Source organism: Sus scrofa, chromosome 2 (genome assembly GCF_000003025.6).
Source record: "Sus scrofa isolate TJ Tabasco breed Duroc chromosome 2, Sscrofa11.1, whole genome shotgun sequence".
Classification (NCBI taxonomy): domain Eukaryota; kingdom Metazoa; phylum Chordata; class Mammalia; order Artiodactyla; family Suidae; genus Sus; species Sus scrofa.
The window spans coordinates 144460533-144484631 of record NC_010444.4 but is presented as its reverse complement, the minus strand read 5'-3'; the positions used below and the strand labels follow the sequence as shown (position 1 = coordinate 144484631).

Sequence of the window (24099 nt, the reverse complement as noted above, 5' to 3'; positions counted from 1 at the left end):
TACCCCTGTGTCCCCAGAGACCAAACAGGCCCTGGAACCGAGGAGGTGTGTAAGAACTATGTCTTAACAGCTTTACTGACGTCTATCTCTGAGTGCCTGAGAAAGTGCACACATTTAAGCCACGTGAGTGGTAACATCTGTATCCACTTGTGAAAGCACCACCACGATCCAGGAAACGCACCTTTCCAGGCGTGCCCTGCAATCCACCATCCTTCCACCCAGTCCGTGCCCAGGCCACACTCCACCTTCCCTCTGCCACTAGCCATTAGTCTGCATGCTCTCCACCTCTCTGTCAGCGGAATGTCCTTGCATGTCCGCCTTCTTCCACTCAGCATAACTCATGTGCAATTCACCCCTGTGGTACAAATCCAGAGAGGCAGGGAGGGGCAAGATAGGGGTGGGGATTGCAAAGTACTACCTCCAACCTAAATGTGCTACAAGGATCTATGGGAACGCGTAGGGAAGAGAGTCAGTATTTTAAATTAAGCCTAAATGGATCCTAATTTTTTAAAATTGTGAATCCCTATGTTAAACACCTGAAACTTATAAATCAACCATAGGTCAATAAAAAATAAAAATAAATATTAAAACAATAAAAGCAAGTGTTTAAATGCCATGGTACAAAATCAAAAAGTTTATTTCTTCTTATTATTATTTTTTAAATTTTTAAATTTTTTTTCTGCTGTTCAGCATGGGGACCAAGTTACACATACATGTACAGATACTTTTTCCAAAAGTTTATTTCTTTTCCTGGCTGGGTCGTATGCCATTGCACAAATGGAACACAACAGTTTCACCACAGAGCACTAATTTATTGCCTAGAAACACAGAGGTTTCTGTCCCTGATTTTTTTCTGTTGCTGTCACACAGGAATTTGTGAGGGTTCCTTTTTCTCCTGTATCTGCCGATCTTTCTTTACCAACTAGGGGGACGTTAGCAAACTTGCCTGGTTGGCTGAATAATAGGAAATGTGACTGCTTATGGTAAAACTTACCCTCCCACTAATATCAGACTAGCACACAAAACACAGAAGACCTAGGAAGAGCCAGATGATATTTACAAGTCTGCTGTCTACTGTCTTTTACTGAATGGCTACGATTCATTTCTCAGATTGAGACCTGCTTCTCCTGCAGGGCGTAAATGAGTGTAAACGTCCAAACATAAGGCATTCTGACCATGTCAGCGTCTAACTCTATTTCTGATTTAATGGTGCTGGATCAGGTCCCACTTTGAAAGCGAGGGTGAGGGATCTCCAAGAAATAAGAGAAAACAAAGGATCTACAAAAGAATGTCAAATATAAGCAGAAATAAGAAAAAGATAAGCTTCTGCTCCAACGATGACCATGCCACATCAGGAAAAAAAAAAAAAACCTATGAAGGTGATCTGTTTGAGTACTGATGGTTTTTTAAAAATGGGGGACAGAGATAACAGTCGATGAAACAAATAAATGAAGAGTGACAACCATGACACACACTACAGTAAAAGAGGCGGGCTTGCTACCAAAGGCTCCATTAAGGGGAAGTAACCCGGTCAGGACGGTCAGCAAAGGCTTTCCCCGCGCTGGCACGGGAAGGAGTCACAGGAAATAAAACCAGCAACCATCAGGGGCGGAGCAGAGCAGGTGGAAAGGCCCTCTGGTCGGGGTCCACGGAGCCCCGGAGGGACGGAAGGGAAGCGGCTGTGTCTGAAATCCCGGAGTGAGACGGAAAGGGAACTGAGAAAGGGTTTGGGGGAGGCAGGGACCAGATCACGCACCGGGTCATCTACGTCCTGAGAGCAGTGGGAAAATAATGAATGGTTTCAAGCCCGGGGAGGGTCCGCTCTGGGCCGATCCAGCTCCAGCACAGAGGGCCTCATCCCAGAGGGTAAGACTCCACACACAGGGCTGGTGTCCAAGAGGACACAGAAAATCCATCACGTCTTCTGGACTGAAGTCAAGAGAAGAGCAGGTACTTTCAAAGGAACACGATCCAAATGAAAGGGCCAGAGGACACATGGGGTGGAGAAAAAGCATGTTAGGAAAAGAAAACACCCTACAATCCGCGCCAAGTCTCCCTGCCGCTCCTAGGAGAACTTTGTACAAACACACATGTGATGACGTCACACGATTCTCCCGTATAAACTGAGACGACACCGCCTCTGGACAACCCCTCCTCATGTTTCCTTCATCCTGAGGCTGAGGACACAGAGCGATGTCACAGGAAGCTGCGAGGTTCCATACATATCAATATTCTGTTTTATCCCGATGATAAGCCTCCGAATCAGGGGACGCAGGCTCCGAAATCAGGGTTTGAGCCCTGGCTCTAACCACTCACTCTTCATACCGCCTTAGAAGTCACTCTCTCTCTCTGACTCTCACATGTCCTCTTTGGCAAAGGAGAAAAACTGGGTCAAACAGGATGACAAGGGACAATATTTTAGAAAAATATATAAAAAAAAAAAATCCAACTATGACAAATTAGTGATTATTGAGTAAAACATCAAGCTCCTAATACAGTAGCCTCTAATATGCGTCCGGCTCTGTCCCAAGAAGTTTATAGAGTGAAGCACATACACCTCTTAACAACTCAGCGAGGTGTTTCCCAACATCTCCCTGAAGTCTAAGGAGTCCCAAACACCCACCATTGCTGCTCTCTGCCGTTCACTTTCAAGTGTGATAAGAAAGGAGGAGTAGGGAGAATACAAGAGAGTTCTTCCTTCAAGATTACGACCGCACGAGATAAACTCCCCCAACATAAAGACTGTGTGAGAGAATAACCCAGTGAGGCTGATTTCTCGAAGCACTAGGAATTAGAAAAGGACTATGATACAACCCCAGAAAGGCAGACAAAACTCTATTTTATGAACAACAGGGGACACCTACTGACATAGATTCTCCTTTTTTTTTTTGCTTTTTTTGTTTGTTTCTTATTAGGGCTGCACCCATGGCATATGGAGTTTCCCAGGCTGAGAATCCAATCAGAGCTGTAGCCGCTGACCTACAGCACAGCCACAGCAACGAAGGATCCAAGCTGCATCTGTGACCTATATCACAGCTCACAGCAATGCCGATCCTTAACTCACCAAGTGAGGCCAGGGATCAAACCTGCAACTGCATGGTTCCTAGTCGGATTCGTTTCCCCTGAGCCACAACAGGAACTCTAAACATAGGTTCTTAATAGTCCTCGTAATTCTGTAATTTCTCTAGATTTGATATTTTCACATATCTGTTTTCCTGAGATCATTTCAACTCCTTCCCTGAGAAGACATATTAATAGAGCCATGGCTTTTCTGGCTTCGATACAGGGAAGGCCAGAGATGCTGATAGCTCCCATGTCGTGACCTAAGGAAAAGCCAGCCAGGAAGAAAGGCTGGAAGTGGCAGAGAGCAAGAGGTAGCATGGGAGGTAGCCACAGCAATGGCGACAGCATATGACCTCCGAGCCAGGGCTCGTGACCCACCCTGGATGCCTACACTGTGCAAACCCGACAGGGTGCACAAAACACACAACAGAGAAGAGCGCCAGCAGTGGACTGCTTAGAAAAGATTCATTTACCAACAGATGTGACAAAGAGCCAAAGAGTTATTTAAAATAAAGATAGAACCAGAGAATTTATCCAGAGTGAAGCCCAGCAAGTCAAAGAAATGAAAAATATAATGTCTGGTAAAGATATTTAAATATCTCCAGGAGGAGATAACAAAAAGAATGGGGGCAAAATTCAAAATGATCATCAGTGAGAATTTTCCACAAGTGCTGAAAGACACCAATCCTCAGATCCAGAAAGACCAAAATACCTAAACAGAACAGATTAAAAAAAAAAAAAAAAAAAAAGTCACAGAGAGGACCATCATAATGAAATGCAGAATATCCAATGGGGAAAAAGAAGAAGAAGAAGAAAAAGAAGAAGAAGAAGAAGAGGAAGATACTATGGGCAGCCAGAGAGAAAAGACAGATCACCTACCAAGGAAATGGAGACAGACTGAGTGCCCCCTGACAAAGGGTGAGCCGTCGGGGCACAGCCAGGAGCTCCCAGCAGCAGTGACCCTGCAGGTGCAGCCTGTCTGGTTCAAGGACAGCCACAGGAACACCTTCCATCCCCACCCTCTCCAGAGCAATGACACCGGGGGGCACTCATCCCATCAAGGGACAGTCTATGTCCTCTCCCACTGAAGCTGGGTGGGCTCTTGTGACTGTTCCAGCCCACACACCAGGCCGACGCAAAGCAATATGACTGCTAAGTCCAGGTCATTCAAAGGCCATACAGGGTCTGCGTTTGTTGCTGCGTCTGTAAGAACTCTTGAAACCTTGAGCTTCCCTGAGGCTGAGAGGAAGCCCAAACTAGGCCCTGTAGAGAGGCCAGAGGGTCAGGCCCTGAGACCACACAGAGCAAGGGGGAGAAAAAGGAGACAGGAGGTAAGCAAAAGGAAGAGAGCTATAGCTGACCAGTCCAGAGCTGCTCAGACCCTTAGGTCCAGCTCTGGCCCCTCTCTGATTGCACCCACATGAGAAAGTGACCCCACAGCATCCATCCAAAGGCTCCCCAAAGTCCTCACCCACAGAAACTGTCAGAAATACTAAAATGACTGCTGTATAAAAGAGACGATTAACGAGAACCTGCTGCACAGCACAGGAAAATCTGCTAAATAGTTTGTAAGAACCTGTACGGGAAAAAAGAATGGGTCACTCTGCTGTATGCCTGAAAGTAATACGACACTGTAAGTCAACCCTCCGCCAATAAAATTCAATTTAAAAAGAAAATAAAATTTAGATTTAATCACACAATAATACAGGCATAATCACTATGATAAAGCGTTCGAACAATAAAAACAGTGTCTTCCAAGTCACTCCATTTTGGGGTGATCTGTTACACAGCCATAGTTAACTGGAACATCCCAACTGCCACCGGGCAGCCCTCTAGGACTCGGGTGAGAGAGACAAGAATCAGTTTCACAGGACGAGGTCATCCACGCATTTCTAGCATCTCAACATATCAGGCGCCCTTAACACTGTACATATGTGAAATACAAGAATCTTTCTTCATTGCAGCTCCCAAGAGAGCTAAAAATAATCATCTTGTTTGATTTACTTTTTGGGGGGCCATGCCTCCTAGAACTACTACATAAAAGTTAAAAAAAATGACAGTGGAACACTGGAGGTGTCCCTTCACACATGCATTTTAATTGTCATACATTAACCCAGCAAATCCAACATGAAATTGACAAGGTAACTCACCCCCTTTCCTCCTGACTTTTGGTCAAATGGTACCATGGTGATTTGCTTGGAATCCCGCTGATAGGTACAGTAGTGCTTCACCCAGGAAGTTCCAAAGTGACCTGCAAGGTAACATGCCCCATAAAACATTTCCACACGTCCACAGCATGCTGCAAAAACACACACCAGTAACTCTCAGGGCTCACCCATCCTTACAACGCTTCTAGGGGCAATATGTTCTCCGCACCGGCTAGACTGGACCAGGCAGAAATCTGATCCCACCAGCTGGAAATGGAATTGACCCAGGGCTTTCCCCAGGGACCACGGAAGACTCTTTCCCACTAAATGCTGCATCCAGCGGGTCTTAAAATATACGGGAAGGAGAGGTTCCCTGGGGAAATTAATTCACTTTCCCATCATCAATCTCCATCTGAAGTCTCTTTCCTCTCCTCTGACAGGAGAAAGATGAGCGAGGAAGAACTCAGACGCCTCCAAGGGCTTGTCACCGTCCCCATCTGGTGCGATGACATCATGCTTCCCACACAGCCGCGCTGCGACCATGTACACAGAGAGACAGGGGTTCTGACCGACTTCCAAACCTCTAATTTTTACTTTAGCAGAGCTCAAGAAGATCTGAAAAGCAGACAAGGAAAACTCAGACACCAGACATGTGGACCGGAAGTAACTATAAATACTCAAATGTAATCTAAGGAGTGTGTCCCTCAGAATTATCCCTTGGGAAAAATGCCCTACGGTCAAATTCTAACAGCCTCTGATTTCGCCTGGTGCCTGGCCAGTTACTGTATTTTGAACAATAAATACTATTAGAGAAAGGCCGCATGACTGGCATTATTAGCCTGCAAGGACCTCAATCTATACAAGTCCTGATGCTGACAGCGATCACAGGGCAGATATGGTTATAAAACAATACTAACATGAAAAGAGATGAAGACGACATTTAATAGGTATTTTTCAGGGTGTTAAAGCCCAATGCGAGTGCTGGATGTCGCTCAGTAGATCTAAAAAGCAACTGCCTAAGTGTCTACACTGCAGCATCAGGGACAAATGAAGATACAGCATGCTACCGTCTTTTTGTGGCTGAAAGAGTGAATTCCAGTGACAGCACAAAGACTCCCAAAGTACTGTAGCCTGAACACCTTGCCAACGTGATAAATAATGACAGTAATGGATTTAGCCTAAGGAAGACAAATGGGAACCTCTAAGTCCATGCTGACAAGAGAAAAAAGGATGGATAGAAAGAATAAAAGAAAGGGAAGAAGGGAGGCAGGGAGGAAGAGGGGGATGATTCTTTACCCGACACTGAAAGTCAACTAAGAAACGGGGAGAGTGGGGCAAAGCCGGGCGATCGTCATTGTGCAGCCAGCACAGTCAAGCTCAGCTCAGTCAGGGCTGCCAAGGATGCTAACGCCACGGCGGGCAACGTCTGACGAAGGAAGGACCCAGGCTGAGGGCGTCTCCCCAGACTGTTCATCAGTTACAAGGGAAACACAGCTACTGCCCAGTGGGAAAAGCAGACGGTGCCTTGACGGAGGGAGGCAACTCCACCAGACCAGGGAGGGCAGAGGGCCAGCCTTCCCTCCAGATGTGGTACCCAGGAAGAACACGGCAGGACTCAGGTAGGCTTTGGCCGGAGATGGAGGACCTGAATCCAATCATGGGGAAACACGAGACAAACCCACAAAGAACAAAATTCTATAAAAGAATCGGCCTTATATTCTTCCAAGACGTCAGGCATCTCAGACAAGAAAAATCTGCGGAACTGTTTTCCATTAAAGGAGGCTGACGCTGCCATAAGATAACCAATTGCTGTATAAGAGCGTGTACTGGAGGAAAACCAATGCTTTGTGAGAGCATCCCTGGGGGAGTTCCCATGGTGGCTCAGAGGAAACGGACCCAACTAGTATCTGTGAGGACGTAGGTTGGATCCTGGCCCTGCTCAGTGGGTTCAAGGATCTAGCGTTGCTGGGAGCTGTGGTGTAGGCTGCAGATGTGGCTCGGATCTGGTGCAGGCAGGGAGCTGTAGCTCTGATTCGACCCCTAGCCTGGAACTTCCACATGCAGCCCTAAAAAAGCCAAAAAAAAAAAAAAGCAAGCATCACTGGGACACCTGACAAAAATAGGAATGTGGAATGTCATTTCTTTTTTTTTTTTTTTTTTCTTTTCTTTGGACCGCACCCAAGGCACACGGAAGTTCCTAGGCCAGGGATCGAATCTGAGCCACTGTCGCAACCTATGCCACAGCTGTGGCAACACCAGATCTCTCACCCACTGCACCACAGAGCAAACTCCTGGAACATCATTTAGATTAAATATCTTATCAATGCTACATTTCCCGGATGCGTAACTGTGGTTACATAAAGGAACAGTTTGAGAAAATACACACTGAAGTCAAGGAGTGTGATGGATCCAACCTGTTCCCACAAGGCTCAGAAAAAAATTACACTGTGTGTGTGTGATATGCACACATTCTTACAAAGAGAGAAAAATTGTCTAACTGTGGGAAAATGGTAAAAAAAAAAAAAAAAAGTGGATCCAGGTCATATGGTTGTTCTTTACACTATCCTTGAAACTTTTCTGTAAATGTGAGATGATTTCAAAATGGTAAGTTACCAACATGTCCATACAAAGAGCCGTATCCCAACGATGTGCTCTAGACGCCTGTGTTAGAGCATCAAAATGCAGCCCTAACGGCATTCAAGACATCGATGCTGGAAGAGCATGAATAAAACGGCATCAGGTAAAGTGAGTGCCCACACGGACTTCACATGCAAGTGACCAATATTAGTAAGTTCATTATTACAGGTGGACCCTGGACTGGATTTTTATAGCCCTAAAAAATTTTATTTTCAAGTCGACTTAAAAAAAACGTTTGGGGTTGATCTTCTCACTGGGCAAAGAAGACAATCACCATCTACTCAAGAATAACACACAACTAAAGTAGCTGCTATGCCTCACAGACCTTCACAAGCTCATATCTGTAAGAATGAGGGACATCAAAGTCTCATCACAACTGATGCTCCAACCTCCAATGCCCTTATGGACCGCTGACACCAGGGACCAATTTCAAGCCCAAGCCCAAATTTTTGAGTAATCCCTAAATAGGAGAGTCCCCGAAACGAAGTGTTTTATTCCATGAGGACGCTTCTGGGGTGAAGATCTTTGACTAATCCCAAAACAGCAGCGCCCGGCCAGCAGGCGCAGGTGGGAGATGACCAGGAGAACTATCTATTAGAGAAAACCAGGGCATTTTCTTTCATCTCTAGCACCTGGCGCATGAGTTAAGTCTGGGAAGTGCCACAGCCCAGCACGCGAATCTAAGCCATCACTGCAAACCCCGGGCTGGCAGCACCTCGCAGTTCGTTCTTTGACGTCCTATGGGCAAGTCAAGGGAGCACCTCCCTGGCTCTTGAAGTGAGCTTTTGTGTCTACTGTGCATAAAATTTAAGTGTGGGGATGACGGGAGTTGAGGCGAGGAAGGCAAGGGCCTAGGTCATGATTGTTTGGGTCTTGATGAAACAAGTCTCAAATAAAAATAAAATCACCAGGGAGCTCTCGTCGAGGCTCAGAGGGTTACGAACCCAACCAGTATCCATGAGGATGCAGGTTCAATCCCTGGCCTCGCTCAGCAAGTTAAGGATACAGCACTGCCATGAGCTGTGGTGTAGGTCACAGAGGCACTCAGACCTCACGTTGCTGTGCCCATGGTGTAGACCAGCAGCTGTAGCTCCGATTCAACCCCTAGCCTGGGAACTTCCATAAGCTGTGGGTGCAGTCCTAAAAAAATAGAGAGACAGAGAGATAGACAGACAGACAAATAAAATCACCAACTGCTAAGTCTACCAAAGGATAGGACAAAACAGTCCAGCATGCCAGCCCTTTCCAAGGCCTCTCTGCCAAGGATGAGGCAGATAAAGCTAAACTGAGGGTACAGAGTGGAGTGACACCAGGGAGAGAGGGAGCACCACAGAGCCTCAGTGATTTCCAGGCTGCAAAATTCCCGGGGACAAGAAAACAGAGCACGCCGCGTGGAGGGAGGCAAGCCCTTGGAATGGCATCTCTCCCGGAGGAAACCGACTTATAACAGGACCCCCCTCTTCCTTCCAAGGATGTCCCCCAGGCCAGGCACGAATGGACACACCCTCCCGCTCCTGGGCAAGGGGCCGCCGGCCGAGCCCGGCACTCACGTTTCTCCTGGACGTAGAGGTACCCTTCCATGGTGTAGGGACTGATGGTCTTGTGCTCGAGGGGATTCTCCTTCATCTTCCTCATCAGCGATTCCACTTCCGACCTGGTGCCTTCAAAGCGGTTTCTTGTCTAGGATGAGAGGCGTTTTCATTCAAATCCAAGCCATGAACCCATGTTCCCCTCTCTAGCGCTTTGGAGCATCAGCCCACAGAATCCCCAGATCTAAACCCAGGCGGGGAACATGCAGCCGTCTAGGCATGTGGCAAATGTCCACTTTTAAGAAGGAGACGCTGGTCTTCAAGTCCCATCCTGGAATGACCCTCAAACTCTGGTGGGCACCATGGAAACCACCTGCAGAACTGGCAGAAAATGCAAGCGGCCAGTCCTCACCCCAGAGATCAATTTAGGGCCTCTCAACCCAGAAAGGTGCTTTTGCACCAAGCATCCCGGGCAACTCCAACTGAGCCGTTACACAGGGGGGCCTGCCCTCCTCCTCTTTCAGGACCCAGATGCCCTTTCTCCACCTGTTTGCTGATGGCTCCCTCCTCAAATGGAGCTTCTTGGCTCAATCGCTCCCGCCCCCGGGCAGCCTAGAAACAGGCAAAGCCAAGGGCCATAAGGGGGGGGGGGGGGACCATCCCAGCGCCAGGAGGCCCATGGCCACAACTGAGGCCTCTCCACAACCAGCTCGCCGCTCAGCTTCTGCCCTCCTCCCTCGCTTCTTGCAAACCCTGCTTCCTGTGCACCCGCTTCGTGTAAACCTCCGCTCGAGGGTTTGCCTTCGGAGGAGCCCGCCCAAGGGGAAGCCACGCTTAGTGGAAGCTCCTCCGGGACTCTGCAGCTTCCTGTTCCCAGAGGCGACACAGAGAACCAGGAGGGGGCAAGGTGGGCCTCCGAAAGCACACGGCCCACCCCCAGGGACGCACCTGGACCCCATGCAGCCTCATGGGGCCCCGTCACCCAGTGAGGAGGGGATGGAGCCCGTGACTGCTGGCCAGAGTCCTGAGCAGGGCTCTGTGCACCCACAGGTCCTGCTGTTTAAAACCGGGCAGAGGAGACAGGGCACAAGGCGCACTGATTTGGGTTTCCTGGCAGCCTCGCCGAGAGGCGAACGGAGCGCATCCTTGAAGCCAGAGGCCAGCGTGTGTGCCCCACGCCCAGGCCCTGGACACGCTCTCTGAGGTGTGTGTGGCCCGGAGCTCGATGTGCAGGAGGGAGGCTGGGCTGGGCAGGGCTGGGCCTCTCACTGCCAAAGGAAATTCTGACTCTGGCGCTACAGCTTTAAACACAATCGGCAGCAGCACTTCCGGGAACATAAATAGCGCTCTGAAATAATGGGGGGGGGATGACGCTCCCCCCGGGACCACCACGCACCCTGGAAAGGCCCGCCCCGCTGCCCGTGGAAACCAAGCAAGACGCAAGACCCACCCCCTACCCCCACCTGCATGTCGGTCTGTTTAAGGGATCTCTGCCGCCAGACTCCTGGGGTGTTTTTTCCTTTCCTTAACCAGGGAAGGCAGGCCTGGCCCCTCAGCCACTCACGTTCTGGATGCTGATCGTCAACTGCGTCTTGAAGTCACTGAAGTCCTTGGCCAGCTCATACCCATGGTGATAGAAGGTGAAGAGGCCTTGCAGGAAAGCCAGTAGCTGCAATGAAGGCAGAAGGACAGGGCTCACATAAGCGGGTTCAAGAGGTTCTACGGAGCTGACCTGAGTTCCCAGCCCTGGTGTGAGTTGAGAATAAAGGAACGATAACAGCTATCGTTTACAAAGCGCTTCTTAAACGCCAGGCACGGGAACGTCACATGCTGTGTCTCACTGCACATTCATGACAACCTATGAAATGAAAACTACGGTTTGCTCCATTGGAATGATAACGAAGTAGATCCAGAGAGGTTAAGTAACTTGCCCCAAAACACACAGTAAGTGGCAGCCAGGATTTAAAGCCACGTCTCCTTGGCAACAACACCCAACAAGCTCTTACCCTGAGAGCCTCGCCCCTTCTAAGAAAATCACTTCCTCAGAAACCGAAGACCAGGGCTCCAACGCGGTCAGTCTCCTTCTGGTGTATTCATAACACCAGGTTCTCATACCAAAGGGCGTAGTTACATTGATAACCCACAAGGGAGGGAGGAAAAAGGAAGCTGGAGCGTCCTGAGCAAGCAGAGTCGAACAGGCAAAGCAGATCAAAGACAATTATCCATGTTGGACGTCAGCTCAAGTGTGTTTCTGCACTTTCCCTAAACTATGCAAAAGCGAACACTCTGGATCCCTTTGTTACAATAACCCCGTGGTCCCAGGTTTCCCGTTAAGGTGCTTTAGCCTCAGGGCCAAAGGTGAGTCCACTCCCTGTTTGGTCTTGTCTTCCGTGAAGAGTGCAAGCATCTGCTCACCCCCATTCTCACAATACACCTTCGGATACTTAAAAACCCTTCCCGTCCCACCCCGGGCCCCTGCCAGCCTTCTCTTCTCCAAGCCAACTAAACGTCCTTGCGGTCTCTCCTCCCCGTGCCCGGGCTGTCCTCCCGGTGCCTGTGTGGAAACCTCACTGGTGCCTCCCCTGCCAGGCCTCCTAAGTGCTACACAGTTTGTCTCGGTCCCAAATCTCCACCTAAAGGAAGGAAGACGATTAAAGCCTGAACAAGGCTTGAAGACCCAGAACCTTCGCTTTCTGACAAGCCCAGTTCTACCACATGTGAGGACTTGGCCCCACGGGCACTTGAACTTCTCAAGGCCAACTCGCATCATCTGCGTGGAGCCCTCTGCGCTGCCTCAAACACGTGTGACCTCAAGACGCAGCTGCTTCGCTTTATGTTGGGGTGTTTCTCTTGCTAGCCCCTCAATGAAGGTGCCTTTACTTTGTGAACATAGGCTCACAAAGTTTCGCCTCTAACCCAGCTCTCCCAAGAAGCAGGGCTAATCACAGCCGTGACAGGTCCGCACACTCGGCTGTGGCAGGAATGGTGAAAGCACCGAGGCACCTGCTCCCCCAGCGGAGCCCAGAGGAGAGAGCGGTCTTCCGACAAAGCCACAGGCCCAGCCCACTTTATCAAAGAGGGTCTGCATTGCGAAGTTGGACCACACCCCGCTTCAAACCAGACGGTCCCCTGACTTCCTGCTGCCACTGGCTCTGGAGTGAGTGTCTGTTCCCTAAGAGCCTCAAAGGCATTGCTGGGTCCTCCGGCTATAAAAGCACCGGGTGGCATCACCGATGCATCCCTAACCTACATCAAGGAACCAAAGCCACAGACAGGCACCAAAGACCAGGCGTGAACTCTCTCCTTCAAAGTCTTTGGACGTCTTCTCTGTAAAGGACACTTTTGAGCACAAGGCCCATATTCTGCCTTCCAAATGGCTCAGCCATGGACAAGAAGTGGCTCTTCTGCCACATCTAGGGGCCGGCAGTCACAAGGACAACCGTCCTTTCTCTCTCTCCCCCCCGTTGTCCCTGGAGGCCGTGCCCTGTCACCTTCCCAAGGCACTGAGTCACCCTCGACGGAAGAATAATGCGGAAGATAAGTCACTCCTCCTATTAACTCCTGGCGTGTCCCTCACTCACAGTCAGCAGGGCCTCCCACTCGGGTAATTCGCTGTCTCACGAAGATGCCACCTGGGCGTGCACCCGAGCGCTCCAGAGGCAGAGCGTGGTGAGTATTTATTTGGGTTTTCACTTCCTTTGGTATCAGGCCCGATTGTCCACTTTCCTACGGGAAGTGATGCCTTCGGGGTTGTCATCTTTGGCCCACCCCCCTTCCTGCTCCCCTCAAAGCATCTTTCCTCTCTGCCCCCACCTCCTGACACTCACCCCCTCCACAGTGTATGAAGCTTTGAATGCGGGAAATCAAAGCCCACAGCTCAGGGGGCGGGGCAAGGCCCAGAGAAGGACCCCGCGACCAAGGACCTGTCTGCCTCAGAGAAACGCCTCTGCTCGTACCCCCGGAGAAGCGCTTGCTGATTCTCACCTGGCTGTCAGGTAAGAGAAGCCAGTACGTCCCCCGGCTTCCTCCCCCGACAGCAGACCAAGGAAACAAGGACAGAGAGGTCTTCCCACCTCGCCTGGCCTTCTTCCTTTCCCATCCTTGTTGTCCTCTGAGCACAACTGGAAGAAAAATCTCTCTCCTATTTCCTAGATGATAACACAGATGTTTAAAATAATCATAAACACAAACATAACTGCTTTCTTCGTGGTGGCTGCATCACTCTGGACTATCTGACAAATTTAGGTTTCCGTGCATAGAACAGAGCTACTGCTATGGGCTGTATTGGGTCCCCTATGCTCCCAAAGATAGGAAGTCATGAGCCCCAGTATTTCGGAATGTGACGTCACGTGGAAACAGGGTCTGTACAGCGGCAATCAAGTTAGCATAAACCCAGTAGGCCCTAACCAAAGCCAATCGGTCCTTAAAATGGGGTGGGGGGCGGGATTGGACAGAGCCACAAACACAGAGAGAGGACAGTCCAGTGAGGATGAGGACTGAAACGGTGCCTCGGTCAAGCGAGGGATGCTGACCACCGCTGACCAGCCACCAGGAGCTAGGAAGACGGAAGGAGAGATTCTTTCTTTACAGGTTTCAGGGGAGGCAAGGGCCCCGCTGACCTTGACCTCAGACTTCCAGCCTCTAGAGCTATGGCCTAATGTATCTCCGTTGTGCTGAGGCACCCAGCTCGTGGTGCTTTGTTACAGCAGCCAGAGCAGCTACCAGAACCCAGCTGTTCACACAGCAAAGAGAAGGCGGCAGCCAGCGTGGGGAGGAAGAGCTGGCCAGGGTCGCCAGGCAGCTCCCTAGACCTTCCTTTGCACCTGTTCCTCCGTGGGGTGTGGGAAAGACAGAGCATCTCTGTGACGGGTTTAGGCCAGGAGTGCTGGCCGGAGCTGCTGGGCAAGACAGCGAGCCTCAGGGGGACATGTCGGCAGAGACGCTGTGGGGACAGTGTCAGGACAGGATGCCACTGACCCAAGAGAAAGAATGACAGCCTGCAGCGGGGCAGAAGCATTGAGAAAGGACAGAAAAGCAGACATCCAGAAGCATTCAGGAGGCAAAACTCAGCTTGTGGAGCCTGACGAATGTGGAGCAAGCTCTCGGCAGCTCTAGGTAACCTTCAGTTAGGAACACTCAGGGAACAGACCGAACGCGGCTTTATCTTCAGGAAGCCACTGTGTCATTAAGTGCAATGCCCATCTCCAGAACATTTACTTTCTCGACAAGAAAATGAAGGTTTCCAGGGCCCCAAACACCCGAAGTCTGATTCCTCTTCCTTGGCACACTAAAATTGTGTTTCTTTTTTCTGCAAGGCAACCACATCCTGGTACCTGAAGTCACTTTCTAAAAAGCAGCTGAACAGAGCCAATGTACTTGGAGGTTCCCTGAACAGCTGGACGGTTCCCTTGACTGCACCCCAACATGTGAAAACCCGCACCAGGCACCCCGCAATTTAGGTCACTTGATTTCTTGCTGGATTCCTTTCCACTTGTAAGAAGCCACATGATGTTTCATAGAGATGAAGGGACAAACCATTACAGCTCTGCCGCTGACGAGATGTGACCTTGGAGAAGAAATAAATGCACTTCCATTTCTTTATCTGAAAACAAAGACAGGACCTACCCCCAGAGATAAGGACAGAACCACCTACTGTGGGTAAAGCGCTTATTAGCTTATTACTAACACAGAACGGGACCGGTTTCGGCTGATACCCTCGACTCTTACTTCTTGTCCTTGTGGGCAATTCAGGTCAGTGGAGCAGAATTGCCAGGAGGGCTCAGGACCGGGCCCCACCCCCACATTTCAAGTCTAGGGTAGAGCCTGAGAATTGGGGTTTCCTTAGAAACTTCGAGAAACACTGAGCTGGCCAGGAGCTGCTTCTTCTCCCCGGTCCACAGCTCCGGCCACTCCCTGCCCATCAACTGGTGTGTCCCGAAACAAGAGCTTCTGCAGGAAAGCGAAGGGATACAGGCCTGCATCCAGCCTCTCAGCCCACTGCCTCAACTTCCCTCAGGCCAAGTGCCCATCACCTTCTCTTCATTCTAACGCGAGAACAGAAATTTCACTAGCTCTCCAGACACCTGCCTTGATGACCTGGAAAACATCTGCCAACCACAATGGGTTTCTGCTTTTCAAATCCCTCTGGTACCTCCATTCTGTCCAAGCTGGCACGGAACTGCTCGCTACCTTGGCTCGTTCTTGACCACATCACTGCGTCTCCAAGGAGGCTGTCAGCTCCTCACACAGAGCAGCTGGGTTGCCAGCACTTTCTATGATGGTCAGAAAGCAAACTTTTTTAGGTCTAACAAAACTATACTATATGAAAACAAGTAGGGAGTTCCCATCGTGGCGCAGCAGAAACGAATCCAACTAGGAACCATGAGGTTGCGGGTTCAATCCCTACCCTCGCCAGTGGGTTAAGGATCGAGCGTTGCCGTGAGCTGTGGTGTAGGTCGCAGAAGCGGCTTGGATCCGACGTTGCTGTGGGTGTGGTGTAGGCTGGCAGCAACAGCTCCGATTGGACCCCTAGTCTGGGAACCTCCATATGCCGCGGATGCGGCCCTAAAAAGACAAAAGGCAAAAAAAAAAGTAGGCCCTGTGAATACTGGCACTTGACTCATTTTGCCTTTGAGGAGACCCTGGGTGGCCAAAATTGATACATTCCCTATCCCCAGAATTAAAAAAATAAATTGTTCACAATTATTCATTACGAACTGTGCTAATAAGCAATTCCATAATAATTCAGTGCTAATTAGGTTAGCTCTATTTTAAGCATCTTACCCCGATAAACTCAGTTAATCCTCCTAACATCTTTACAAGGTAAGAGGTACTACTGCACCCATTTCACAGATGAGAAAACTGAGACTCAGAAGATAACATCCCCAAGAACATCCAGCTGGAAAACGGCCGAGCTGGGATTTAAGAGGAGGCATCCTGACTCTAGAACCCTTAACAATGACGCTACATGGCCTCTCGAAACACTCAGGACCCTGATACAATACAAAATGCCAGTCAACAGAAGGATAAGTCCTTATAGATTTCTTTGAAACAAAGGCAGGGGGAGAAGCAAGGGAGGAGAAGATGGTGGCAGCAGCTGCAGCAGCAGCAGTGGTGGAGGAGGAGGAGGAGGAGGAGGAGGAGGAAGAATGCCCACCTAGATGAGCAGAGCCGCTCGGCTGAGCCCAGCCTAGAATGGATGAACCCCCCCAAATGGGTAAAAAAACCGAATGTCTACTGTTAGGTAAGGTTTTATGGTTAATTTGTTACCCAGCCAAAGCTAACAGATACAATACGTGATTCACTATATGGAGACATCAAAATGGACAAGGAAAGAAGCTCACCTCTCAATAGCAGGATGGGTCCATGAAAATGCAACTCATCAGAACCAGGCGTTTGTTGAAAAATGTCAATCAACGCGTATATAAAGATTATGAGAATCACACTGGGGGGTTTTTTCCCTCCAGAAATTCTGGTAAAAGTAAACACGCCAAAAGCTAATTCTTACAACAACATTTGAATCCCTGCTCTGACCACAGAAGATGAGTGTTTGGTCAACCTGTGACTGAATGGCTGGTTTTAACACCTCTGAGCTCCAAGCAGAGAAATCAACAAGCTTGCTTTCCCTGACAGATGGCTCTCCCCACCTCACAGACCCTGCAGACAGATGGGGATTTTGACCTGAAATCTTGGCAGAGATCATCCCTAGCAAGGAAGCTGGCTCGAAAAGTTTCCAATCTTCAGATGAGACCTGGCTAATCAGCAATCTGGAAGAATCTGCCTGATGATACGGCTGGGAGTGGATGTCCAAGGTCACCATAATTCCAGCACAGTACAAGAGGTAGGCATCTGATCTCAAGGCCAAGTGCAGTCTTGAAACTGCCTGCAAGTCTACGTGCCTGAAAAGCATCCCCAAAGTGTGTAAATTAGAGGTGGGGTGCAGTACACCCTCGGCCACAAAGAGCAGTCATTTTCTTTCAGTTTCTTATAGTTTTATTATTTGCTTAAGAAAATCACTCTTTCTTAAATCTGGGTAGGTAACTTTACTTGTAGAGAGTCCAGGCTTGGGTCTGAAAAATTCAAGGTCAGTACGCGTTTTAAGTTGAAGCCCACTTTGGTGTTTTCATGCAGCCTCTTTGCTGTGGATTCTGAACACAAGCCCCACAGTGGGGGAGAGCCTCACCACATCTGCATGAAACCACAGCCGTGCAGGGGTGGCCTAAGCTAAAGCCTTTCTTGTTCCCTGTTCCCATGACAACTTTTCATGCCCACTGGGCCACTCTGCCCAAATTCAAATCCCATCACACTCCACGCAGAACCCCCCCCGTGCTGCTTGGTTATAACCAACCTAGCGTGAGAGACCGCCTGCTTTCACATCTCTTAATAATACAGGACTGGGATACGGGGGGGGGGGGGCTCTGAACTTAGGAGGCCAGAGAGAGAGGTTTCATTGGGTCACTGCTACATTTGGCGTATTTGAGGGAGACAGGACGTGGCAGAGGAAGGAGGAAAGTAGGGTGACATCACTATTGTTTGGCAAAATGAAGACACCTCTACTCCCCACTTTGATGTGGGGTCCAATCAGCACAACATCCGGGTAGAGGGCGGGCAGACGCAACGCTGAAGGCTCTGCATCCATCCCCGTGGTGGCAGAGAAGAACCCAGTTGACAAGGCGCTGTTACCAGCAGAAGGCACAGCATCAGGGCTGGGCAGTGTCTTCACCGACACTTCATCACCCAGGCAGCTGGAATGAGGGGAGGGATGCAAGCCCAGGCTCGCCATGAAACCCGAGCATCTACTTACGGGCTCCACAAACTCGAACATCTTTCTCTCCTGGACCTCCTGCACCTTGAAGACGTACTCCAGGGACACTTCATAGACATGCTGCCGGACCAGGTCCACCTGGCTGTCTGCCTACAAACAAGACGAAATTTCACAGGAAAATCAAGTGGCTCTCTGGGCAGAGGACTCGGCAAGCAGCCAGAAAAATCTCTAGAGATGGTGTTTGAATACGAATCCACGAGTTTTGGGGGGGTGGGAGGAGGGGCTTGGGCTGTGGGATGGCAATCCTGTGAAACTGGATTGTTACGATCGTTATGCAACTACAGATGTGATCAATTCATCTGAGTAACAAAAAAAAGAAGAATATACAGATTAAAACAAACCAACAAACAAACCCGAATCCAGGAGCATGCAGTGGACATGAGAATGATGATAACGGTTCCCCGGGCACCAACTCTGTGCCAGGCCCCACCCCAGAGCTGTACGTAATGACCTTACCCGATCCTCACTAATTTTAGTTTTTATCTTTGTGCGCTGCCTCGCAGGAGAGGGTGTTCCCGGGGCCAGGAATCAGATCCAAGCCACAACTGTCACCTACGCCGAAGCCAAAGCAGTGGCAACACCGGATCCTTTCACCCACTGCGCTAGACCAAGGATCGATCGTGTGTCTTAGGAATGCAGAGACACTGCCGATCCTGTTGAGCCACAGCAGGAACTCCTAGTGATTTAATCTTCATTAAATTCCCAACGAGAATTTTTCATGCTTACCTCTAATTTATAGGAAGTGCATAAAATCTGCTAGCACTCAGGCACCTGCCACAGCTGTACACGGCACAACTGGGACTTCCGTCCTGGGTGCACAACTTAAACCACCAGACTTTATTGCCTCCCCAGACCCCGGGGCAGACCTAGCTCAGGTCTAAGGAAGACAGATTTGTAAAGAGAAAAAGAAAAGCATGCAGGGCCGTCCTCATGCCATTCTTCCTAAAGAGCAGAGCCAGGTGGTGGGGCAGGGGCCTCAGAGAAAAACACCTTCACGGGTCCCCAGGACGCTCTTGGGACAAAGATGAACCACACGTTTACCCCAAGCAGAGTCATCACATGGTCCTGGGAAGCTCGCTTCCCTCTCGGGGCAGAGGTGTGGCCTGGAGAGGCCACACCCTGGTTCAGGTAAGCCACTGACCTGGGATCCAGAGCTCGGGGGAGCACAGGAGCCTGTGGGGAGCAGAGAGATGCTCCACTGGGAAGAGGCTTGACCGTCAACGTCAAGCTCCTACCCTTTGCACAAGTGGCCAAGTCAACTCACCCTTTCAAAGGAGATCATTACACTAAAGACACATTTCAATGACAAAAGAATAGAAGTGATTTCTTAAAAATGGTATCCTGCTAGTTGGAAACAAAACACGATTTTTTTTCTTTTTATTTTTTCATTTATAATGATTTTTATTTTTCCATTATAGCTGGCTTACAGTGTTCTGTCAATTTTCTACTGCACAGCAAGGTCACACACACATGTACACCTTCTTTTTCTCACACCATCCTGCTCCATCACGTGACTGGATATAACTCCCAGTGCTATACAGCAGGATCTCATTGCTCATCCATTCCAAAGGCAATAGTTTGCATCTATTAACCCCAAATTCCCAATCCACCCCACTCCTTCCCCCTCCCCCTCGGCAACCACAAGTCTGTTCTCCAAGTCCATGAATTTCTTTTCTGTGGAAAGGTTCATTGTGTTGTATATTAGATTCCAGATGTAAGTGATATCATATGGTATTTGTCTTTCTGACTGACTTCACTTAGTACGAGAGTCTCTAGTTCCATCCATGTTGCTGCAAATGACATGACTTTGTTCTTTTTTATGGCTGAGTAGTATTCCATTGTGTATATACGCCACATCTTCTTAATCCAAACATCTGTCAATGGATTTTTAGATTGTTTCCATATCTTGACTATTTTGAATAGTGCTGCAATGAACATGTGCATGCATGTGTATTTTTCAAAGAAAGTTTTGTCTGGATATATGCCTAAGAGTGGGATTGCTGGGTCATATGGTAGTTCTATGTATAGTTTTCTAAGGTACCGCCATACTGTTTTCCATAGTGGTTGTATCAATTTAGATTCCCACCGACAGTGTAGGAGGGCTCCCTTTTCTCCACACCCCCTCCAACACTTGTTATTTGTGGACTTATTAATGATGGCCATTCCGACTGGTGTGAGGTGGTACCTCATGGTAGTTTTGATTCGCATTTCTCTAATAATCAGTGATATTGAGCATTTTTTTCATGTGCTTCTTGGCCACCTGTATATCTTTGGAGAAATGTCTATTCAGGTCTTTTGCCCGTGTTTCAAATGGGTTGTTGGCTTTTTTGCTGTTGAGTTGTATAAGTTGTTTGTATATTGTAGAGATTAAGCCCTGTCAGTAGCAATGTTTGAAACTATTTCCTCCTATTCTGTAAATTGTCTTTTTGTTTCTGTTTTTTTTTTTTTTTTATGGTTTTCTTTGCTGTGCAAAAGCTTGTCAGTTTCATTAGGTCCCATTGCTTTATTTTTGCTTTTATTTCTGTTGCTTTGGGAGGCTGACCTGAGAAAACATTTGTAAGGTTAATATCAGAGAATGTTTGTTCTCTTCCAAGAGTTTAAGGGTGTCTTGTTTTACATTTAAGTCTTTAAGCCATTTGAGTTTATTTTTGTGCATGGTGTGAGGGTGTGTTCCAGCTTCATTGATTTATATGCAGCTGTCCAGTTTTCCCAGCAGCAGCTGCTGAAAAGTCTGTCTTTTTCCCATTTTGTATTCTTGCCTCCTTTGTCGAAGATTAATTGACCACAGGTAGGTTTATTTCTGGGTTCTCTATTCTGTTCATTTGGTCTGTATGTCTGTTTTGGTACCAGTATCACACCGTCTTGATGACTGTGGCTTTGTAATATTGCCTGAAGTCTGGGAGAGTTATGCCTCTGGCTTGGTTTTTGTTCCTCAGAATTGCTTTGACAATTCTGGGTCTTTTGTGGTTCCACATAAATTCTTGGATTGTTTGTTCTAGTTCTGTGAAAAATGTCATGGTAATATGATAAGGATTGCATTGACTCTGTAGATTACTTTGGGTAGGATGGCCATTTTTACAATATTAATCTTTCTAACCCAGGCGCGTGGACTAGCTTTCCATTTCTTTATGTCTTCTTTAATTTCCTTGATTAATGTTTCACAGTTCTCAGCATATAAGTCCTTTACCTCCTTGGTCAGGTGTATCCCCAGGTACTTGATTTTTTGGGGTGCAATTTTAAAAGGCATTGTATTTCTGTATTCCTTTTCTAATATTTGTTAGTATACAGAAATGTGACTGATTTCTGAATGTTAATCTTATATCCTGCTGCTTTGCTGGATTTGTTGATCAGTTCAAGTAGTTTTTGGGTTGAGTCCTTAGGGTTTTCTATATATAGTATCATGTCATCTGCATACAGTGACAGTTTTACCTCTTCTCTTTCTTATTTGGATGACTTTTATTTCTTTTGTTTGCCTGTTTGCTGGGGTAGGACTTCCAGTACTATGTTGAATAACAGTGGTGAGAGTGGGCAATCCTGTCTTGTTCCAGATTTGAGTGGGAAGGCTTTCAGCTTTTCTCTATTGAGTATTATATTTGCTGTGTTTGTCGTAAATGGCTTTGATTATGCTAAGGTATGTTCCCTCTATATCCACTTTGGTAAGAGTTTTGATCATGAATGGATGTTGGACTTTGTCAAATGCTTTCTCTGCATCTATTGAGATGGTCATGTGGGTTTTGACTTTTCCTTTGTTAATGTGGTGGATGACATTGATTGATTTGCATATGCTGAACCATCCTTACGAACCTAGGCTGAATCCACTTGGTCATGACATATGATCTTTTTTATATGTTGTTGGATTCGGTGGGCTAAAATTTTCTTGAGCATTTTTGCATCTATATTCTTCAAAGATACTGGCCTATAGTTTTCTTTATTGGTGGTATCTTTGGTTTTGGCATTAGGGCGATGGCAGCTTCATAGAATGTCTTTGGGACTGTTCCTTCTTCTTCAACCTTTTGGAAAAGTTTAAGGAGGATGGGTATAAGTTCCTCTTTGTACGTTTGGTAGAATTTGCCTGCGACACCATCTGGTCCTGGCCTTTGATGACATACTCAAAAACACTATTTTCTTCAGAAATGAAGGTGTCAGGTGTCATTCTGTAACACACGTGACAAAGACAAAGCCCCCAAAGGAATACTGCTTTCAGGGTTCCTTTGTCGAGACTCCCGCAGAAGAATCGTGGGAGAGATCTTTACTTCACCCCACGGCTAAGGTGCTGCGAAGCTGACATCTTCAGGACTTGGCAAATTGTTCGTTCATTCCTGGAGTTCACAGCTTAAGGAGGAAAAAAGGTGCTTCCCTGAAAACTAACGGGGAGAGTTCAGGAGGGGCTGAAAAGAGGGAGGAGACATCAGTCCACCCTCTGCCTTGCAAACTACCTGGAGGAAAGTGCGAGGGGCCAACAGAGGGAGGAGGAGAGGACCAGCCCCCAGGATCCCTGGTGCTGGGATCCATCTTGGCCGAGAGCTGCGGGCGCCACCAGGAAGGACCCTGAGTCAGACCAAACATGCACCAAGCAAGACGACCGGCCAGCGACAACAGGGAAGCTAACCCCGTGATGATAAAACCTGCAGCTGCGAGCCACGTGGACAGCAGTTCTTGGGGCTCCCTCAACTGCTGCTCTCCACCCAGACGCCCCTTCCCAAGAAAAGTCGTTTGCTTTGTTAGCATGTGTGTCTTCTTGGAAAGTTCATTTCTGGGTGTTAGGCAAGAGCCCGCTCTCGGGCCCTAGAAAGGGGGTCCCCCCCTGTCCTGCAACAGAATCAGAAGCCAGATTTCAACCCCCTAGGCAGGCCCTTTACCCTGCTCTGTTGCTTGAGAAGCTGCCAATCTACCAGCTTGTCCAAGACCTGCCAACCATTCTGTGCTTCTGGGAAAAGAGACGTTCTCCCGGACTGCAAGTTCCCCTCACTCATTTCACTCCCCACAATACATCCAGCTCCTGAAGAGACTTTCACAGAAGCAGCCAATAAATAATTTGTCCAAGGAACGGTTATTGTCTTTGGTTTTTTTCCTGCTGTTTGTTTTTTAGGGCTGCACCTGCAGCACATGGAAGTTGCCAGGCTAGGCGTCGAATAGGAGCTATAGCTGCCAGCCTACACCACACAGCCACAGCGATGAGGGATCCAAGCTGCATCTTCGACCGACACCACAGCTCCCGGCAATACCGGATCCTTAACCCACTAGCGAGGCCAGGCATCAAACCCACATCCTCGTGGATACTAACTAGTCCAGTTCATTGCAGCTGAGCCACGAGCCACTGAGAACGCTGGCTTTTAACAAGTCAACCACTAGATGGCAATGTCACTCCATGTCGCTGCCCTATCATCTCAGCCACCAGAGATTGGGGCGGGGCGGGGCTCGACTAATTTACAAGCATTCAGTTCAGGCCTGCCATCAGGGAACAATTCTGGATTATCAGAGGACGTAATTTTCACTAAATCTGTAGTGGGTGTTTAATAATATTGTTAAAAGGTGATTTTTACAAATGTGGGGACAATCGTCACTAAGGAGCTGGAAGATCTTGAGCAAAGCCCTTGAACTCTGCCAGGAACTCCGCTCCTTCCAAGGTAATTCTGAGAGCTTCAGCCCGATGATGGCCAGGGTCCGTCCCTCTCTCCAGGTCCATCAGCCTGACACTTACCCTGAATAACAACGGCTGGCAGGCCGCCCAGCAACGTCCTCTCCTCCCAGGACAGAGGAGAGCTTACGGGTTAAGGAAAAGGGCTCCCCTTCAGGAGCCAGGGCTCAAATCCCTGCTGACTGGCTGTGGGCAGCCACTGGACATCTCTGAGCTTCAGTCTCCTCACATGGAAAGGAGAGGGTATTGTCTGCACCCACT

At 48.5% G+C, this 24099-nt stretch overlaps 1 protein-coding gene across 14 annotated transcripts in view; it reads right to left on the bottom strand.

The window, feature by feature from the left end:
* The window catches only part of ARHGAP26 (Rho GTPase activating protein 26), a 476857-nt gene that overhangs the window by 293459 nt on the left and 159299 nt on the right, over positions 1–24099 (bottom strand). For all 14 annotated transcript variants that reach the window (XR_002342097.1, XM_013987610.2, XM_021085444.1 and 11 more), the window contains exons 6-9: positions 18180–18290; positions 10941–11045; positions 9398–9527; positions 5214–5314 (exon numbers count right to left, since the gene is read on the bottom strand). Coding sequence is in view for 13 of the 14 variants with exons in the window: in XM_013987610.2 (XP_013843064.2) it covers positions 5214–5314; positions 9398–9527; positions 10941–11045; positions 18180–18290 (447 nt within the window). In the remaining variant the exon portion in view is untranslated. The remainder of the gene's footprint in view (positions 1–5213; positions 5315–9397; positions 9528–10940; positions 11046–18179; positions 18291–24099) is intronic.